The sequence below is a fragment of the Gavialis gangeticus genome, unplaced genomic scaffold (genome assembly GCF_001723915.1).
Source record: "Gavialis gangeticus isolate Ggan-Ray unplaced genomic scaffold, GavGan_comp1, whole genome shotgun sequence".
Classification (NCBI taxonomy): domain Eukaryota; kingdom Metazoa; phylum Chordata; order Crocodylia; family Gavialidae; genus Gavialis; species Gavialis gangeticus.
Window position 1 is genome coordinate 24,420,807 of NW_017728995.1, and position 6,258 is coordinate 24,427,064.

The 6,258-nt window shown below is 43.2% G+C and overlaps 1 protein-coding gene across 1 annotated transcript in view; it reads left to right on the forward strand.

The window, feature by feature from the left end:
* PIK3CA (phosphatidylinositol-4,5-bisphosphate 3-kinase catalytic subunit alpha) overlaps positions 1-6,258 on the forward strand; it is a 76,997-nt gene that overhangs the window by 19,292 nt on the left and 51,447 nt on the right. The window contains exon 2 of the mRNA XM_019503332.1: positions 3,967-4,383. Coding sequence (XP_019358877.1) covers positions 4,032-4,383 — 352 coding nt within the window. The 5' untranslated portion in view covers positions 3,967-4,031. The remainder of the gene's footprint in view (positions 1-3,966; positions 4,384-6,258) is intronic.

Genomic DNA, 6,258 nt, shown 5'->3' on the forward strand with positions numbered 1-6,258 from the left:
CCCTCCTCCTACCCTGAAGAAGACGTATGAAAATATTTCCATAACTATTATGTTTTGTCAGTGTCCCACCTCCCACTCTCTTTTTAACTGAACTAAAAATTTTGGTACAAAAGATTATGAAAATCCCTTCAGTATTTCATATACCATTCCCTCATACCCATCCATCCTATCCCACCCCACCCTGCAAAAGGCAGGGGTATGTAGGGAGCAGGCCGTGAGCCTCGGCCCTGGCCTGGAGCTATTACCACCCTGTGACCCGGACCTGTAATTCCAGCTTTGCACAGTGCTTCTCGCACCCACCCACAGCCCCATAGGGAGTTGTCATGAGTTATTGTAGCAGGTGGGAGGCAGTGCTAACTCAGCCTGCAACAGCTCATTAAAACTCCCCATGTGGACCTCAGCCCCAAATAATTGTCCACCCCTGCAGTATAACATAGTTGCACTAGTAGGTCTCTTCCCACTATCACTTAATTCAAAACAGGTCAGGGGAATGCATCTACTAACTTAATTTCCTCCTCCCTCTCACCTGACCTGCAGCTTCTGTTCAGAAACCAGGCAGCCACCTCAGCCTGCCCAGGTTCAGATTTAAGAACTGGACCCTTAATAATAATTCATGAAAGAAGAAAGATTGATGTGATAAAAATGCAAAAAAATGGGATACCCTAGTCCTCCCTTGCTGTTTGGCAGCTAAGAAGCTTAGCGCAGGCTCTCACAAGTTCTTGACTGATCATCAGTGACGTTGTGGCCATGGCCCCAGGTGTCCTGTGATTCTACCGAATTGCACTCTAGAAGCTTAGCTTTATTTTTAAAATTAATTTTCTAGTCCTTGCAGTTGCAAAGGTGGTTCCCTCTTTGTGCAGTCGGTTGCATCTGAGTTTAATAAAAGGTCCTCAAACAATGGCTTAGATGGTAGAACTGCCCTGCTTATCTCACTTGGGGACCTGAAGGCTCTGTGCAGCCATTGAATTCAATGTTTTCCTGTGGCTAGGCACTTGGCATTTTTGTTTTTGTCTCCCTTCCATGCTGGGACCTGCTTGCAGCTGTCTCTTGCTCTGCTGCTTTCCTCCCAAAGGAGAATTGTTTGGATTACAGTGTATGCTCCCACTGCTGCTTGGTAGATCTGTGTGGGTGGATGTGTGGTCAGGAAGCTGTAGCTAAGGCGGGGGGAGGAAGCTGGAAGTGCAGGCTGGGCAACAAGGATGCCTAGAAAATAAAGCAGTAGTCAAGGCTGGAGCTGAGGATGAATAGTTGGTGCACATGAGCAGAGGAAAGCCATTCAGGGCTTAACCACCCCAAAATTATTATAATTACCAGGAACCGATAGAATTGCAGTGTTGGAACACAGAAAAATCCATTTAAAATAGTTGTTGAAAAAATGTTGACTTGCAGATCAGTGAGTATTTTGAATCAACTCTCCCACTTCTGTGCATATGTGCATACCTACACTGCACTTCAAGATAGGATGATAGCTTGCGCATGCCTACCCAGGCTAGCTTTAATCTAGCTAAATGATTCTCAGCCAGGATGTTCTGGTGCCCTGGGGTGCCACAAGATCCTTTGGGTGCCTCAAGGTGCCAGGAAATAAGTGCAAGCTCAGCTTTGTTCCTGCCTAGCCAATGCCCCACCTCCATTGCCTGGTTCCTCTGTATGGAAGTAAGCACTGTAAAATATAGATTAGTTATTTATATTGGGTGCCACTCAATTCACAAAAGTTATAGATTTGTGCCTCAAGTCCCCAGAGGTTGAAAACCACTGATCCAGCTAGGAGGGGTAACATGAAGATGCAGGATCACAGGCTGTGGCATGGACCATACAAGCCTGCAAGGGACCCTGGCACTTACTCAGAAACTTAGTTTTTTGGAGGGGAGTGCTTGAGGAGGAATAGCAGTAAGCTACTGGAAGGCCTCCAGTCAATGTTGATCAGAATTAGATTATCGGTGCCTGACAAAAAATAAGCCCAAGAGCCTTGGCTAATGGCATATAACAATTTATGACAAACGGTTGATGGAATAAAATTTTTTCAGTTAGGGTAGCCAGACTATCTTAATGATACCTTCATTGCAGTGTTTGGAGGAAACAAGACTGCCATATCTATCCAGAACAAATGGTTGAGTCTTATGACAAAAGCTAAATTGCTTTGCTCTTAGTTTGTGCAGTTGCTGTATTGGAACTGCACAAAGTAAGGAAGAACGGATGATAAATGACTGATTAGATGAAAATTATACTGAAAGCATTATCGCTGTTAGTACTGGAAACATGTATATATATAAATGTAAACAAGGTGGAAGCATGTTTGTGTATCATGTATAATTGCCGATACTGAGGAAGGAAGAAGGAAGCTATATTTTCACACTTGATTCTTGCATTCAGTTTAAAAACATAATCACAAATGAGCAATGACAGCAGCAAGCATTTAGTAGGGTTATGAATGGAGAATGCCTTTACATGGTAAATTGGGAAATCTAATCCGCCCAAGAGAGGATGGTGAGGGGGCTGGGTATTTGTACTTGTTGGCTTCCTTTAGTACTCTAAATTCTGGAGGATTGTAAGTCTTATTTGGAAGTGCTCACATGTACCCTTAATTGGGCCTATGTAGCATCCAGTCCAAAATAATTTGTTCTAGTTGTGTTCCTTGAGCTATTTAGGAGCAGAATTGATTCTCTTTGTTCCCAGCAACCTTCCAGTTTTGAAAATATTTGAAACAAAAACACAAGCTGCCAATTATCCAGTCAGACAGTTTCTGTTTATATGTTTGCTGTCCAAATCCAGACCCTGGAGGTGTGCTTACGTGTGCAAGCAGAATTAACGTGCACATGGAATGAATATGCATACAACTCCAGTACGTGCATCTACCTTCATGCTGTTTAAAGAGAGAAAATGTTTTGGTGTAAATGGCTTATGAGTTGTATACCTATTTGATAGCTAGGGCAGACTAATGGAAACACTCTTTCTGCAAGCAGCTAGACTGCTGAGCACAGCAGGGACTTCTCCACACCATCAGAACTGCCAGAAAGAAGGAAGCCTGAACAATCTCTGTTTCATCAAAGGAAATTAGAATAGAATAAATGCCTGATAGGAAAGAACTGACTCAGAGCAAAGCTAGGAAGGTGATTGGCATCCTTGCCCACTACTTTCAGAACGTTTGACAGAAGAGAAGTGTGATCTCAGTTATACAGTACACATGCCATTGAGGCTCCCTGTCCTTCAGGTTGTTCTTTTTCTAGCAGAAAACAACAGTATCTTTTAGGTGTTTGGTAAAACAATCAAGCTGTTTGTTAGGCCCCCTCTACACATAACAGGTATTTGGGCAATTAATTGGTTAATTGCACAGTTACCTTCAAGATGAGTTATACATGCACAGTAGCTATCACACAATAAAAAGTTCCAACGAACTATAAAGTTAGACCTCAAAAATATGTACTAACTTCGTAGCTGATTGCTATCAAGTTTTAATTTGCACATGTAGCAGGATCTCCCCTGCAGCTGGGCAGCCCTATCAGCTGACAGCTCCCAGCCACAGGGGTGCACTATGCCCAGCGTGAAACTCCCAGGCCTGGCGGATCATGGTAGCCATGATCCCCAGGGCTCGGGGGTGCGTGAAAACCCTGGGCTCACACAGGCCACCAGGATCGAGATGGGGCTCTCAGTCCTGGTGCTTTATTTTTTCTGGAAACTAATAACAGTACTTTTTTTCTATTGCTGCTAATTGCTCCATTTGAGGGGCTTGTTTAATTCTAGTTAAACTACTAAAGTAAATCCATGGGGTTGTTTTAACATCAGGTTTGGCAGCCTGTTTTTTGTTTGTTTTTGTAAACTGCAAAAAGTTGGGCTTATTCGGTATTTTCTTACTTGTCTTCAGATATGTATTATTCAGATTTACACATGAGTTGTAGATAAAATCGCTCTAGTGATTCTAATATGTTGTGTTTGCATTCTTCTTTCTAATACGTTTTTACTTTTATTTAGGTCTCATCTATAGGAATCCGTTTTTAAATCAGTTCCCATTGTAAGGTAATCAAAAGATTAAGAAAATGCCTCCAAGACCATCGTCTGGTGAACTATGGGGCATCCACTTGATGCCACCAAGAATCCTCGTAGAGTGTCTTCTACCTAATGGAATGATAGTGACTCTAGAATGCCTCCGTGAGGCCACACTACTCACTATTAAGCACGAGCTCTTTAAAGAAGCAAGAAAATACCCTCTTTACCAGCTCCTCCAAGATGAGTCTTCTTACATTTTTGTAAGTGTTACACAAGAAGCAGAAAGAGAAGAATTTTTTGATGAGACACGGCGACTTTGTGACCTGCGGCTTTTTCAGCCTTTTCTAAAAGTCATTGAACCAGTGGGCAACAGAGAGGAAAAGATTCTGAATCGAGAAATTGGTAAGATGACCTGTGTTCAAACATTAAATCAGTTTTCTTCAAAATAATGGGAAAGGAGTTGAAATGGGTGTGCGGTTAACTGTCAGTTGTCATTTTCTACAGTATTGCAAAGTTTGGAATTGTCTTGAAGGACCTCAGAGGTTGTGATATGTGAACAGCTATTGTAGTAAAGCCAGCACCTTCTTTTGCGTTATGTACCTAAAATGTGGAGATTTTAACACTAGTGTAGCTTCCACTGTCGTTGAATCCCGATATCTTTATTATAATTCACTGTTGCTTAAGGTCTGGATTGCTTTGGGAATGGGACATATCAGGGTAAGGAGCACCAGTGTATTTGTTGTTTTATAAAATGTCTGTGTCTTTCTAAAACTTCCAACGTAAGTGAAAAGCCATGTAACCTGCTGTGGGTGGAAAAGGGGCTTGAAAAATTCGCTTGCTCATGGTGAGTATGAAAATCCCATGATGAGTCAGCTTTCTGCAAATCCAAAGCCAACTGTAAAAGGAAAAGCATCTACCCATTACGACTTGAAAATAACCTTACAAATCATGAATCAAGTGAAAATGGGTATATTCCTAAGTCTGTAAGGAGATACCTGTAACGTCTCTCTTGGATGAGATATACAAGCAGTTTCAGATCGTTTAGTTTGGGGGGGGGGGGCGTTATAGCTATCTGTATCAATATACATATAGGTATAGACTTACTTTATTTTTTCATCTGACCCAAATACTTCTTGTAGTTGGTAGCACAACTCCTAGTGCGGAAGCAGCTATATCAGTATGAGCAGTTCTACACAGGAGCTGCATTCTAGTTAGGTTTACTACTATAGTTTAAACGTATGATACGGTTTTACATGTAAATAAGGATTTGGGTGGTTTTGAATATCCTACTGATTCCTACTGGCTGCTTTCAAGGGCAGGATCTGTAATGTTTTCTGAGGGTCGGGGGAGAGACTCAGCTCAAGTCCAGGACCCAGCCACTTCCACTGCTTTTCCCTTCACCCAGCAGCAGAGCAGGGGAGAAGGAGAAGCCCTGGGTGTCCAGTTGTGGTTCTTTGCAGTCACCATCCCCTTGTTGCAGAATGCCACCAAAGCCACAGCTTCACCAGCCGTAGCTTGCTGACCTGTGTCCCATGGTGTTCTACCAGTGATGTCAAGTATGAGCAAGTGACAGCCTTATACTCAACTCCAAGGATGACCACATGAAAAATAGGCTAAAACAAGTGATCAAAGAACTAACCAGTGTGACTGAATTTGTACTAGGGCCATACCAGTTCAACTATTCTGGAATAGTTACAGAACTACTTATAGTTTTCCCAAACTGTAGCAGCATAATGGGGGACCTCATAAATAGCAGTGAAATAGCCCAGAATTTAGAAATCGGCCTGATGTGGCCAATAATTTGGCTAAATAAAAACCGCTCCCCAGACGAGCTACGGCTCTGTCCCACGCCTGCCCTGCCCCGGCTAAGCAGCACCCACTCCAGCCCCTGCCCCATTCCCTCACTGTGGAGGGTGTTGATCTGCCCCACCTCCTCCACCCCATGCCCCTTCCCTCCCCCTCCCCTTTCATCGCAACAAACTTACCAGCTGCACACAGCTGTATCAGAAATTGGGTCGGTATCAGCTGGTGTGCCTCCTTAAAAAATGGCGATTGGTATCGGCACCCAAAATCTCTATCGGTGCACCCCTAGGAGGAGCATGTCATAGTTCGTTTGGGGAGTCACCATTGTAATGCCTGTTATATTAGTAAATGTTTAGGATTGGGAATCCAGAAAAAAGATGGCAAAGCTGATAGGGAAATACAGATTGCCCGGATGAGGGACCAACAATAGAGGGATGGGGGTGAGGAGGGGAGCGCAACTAGGTTACAGGAGAT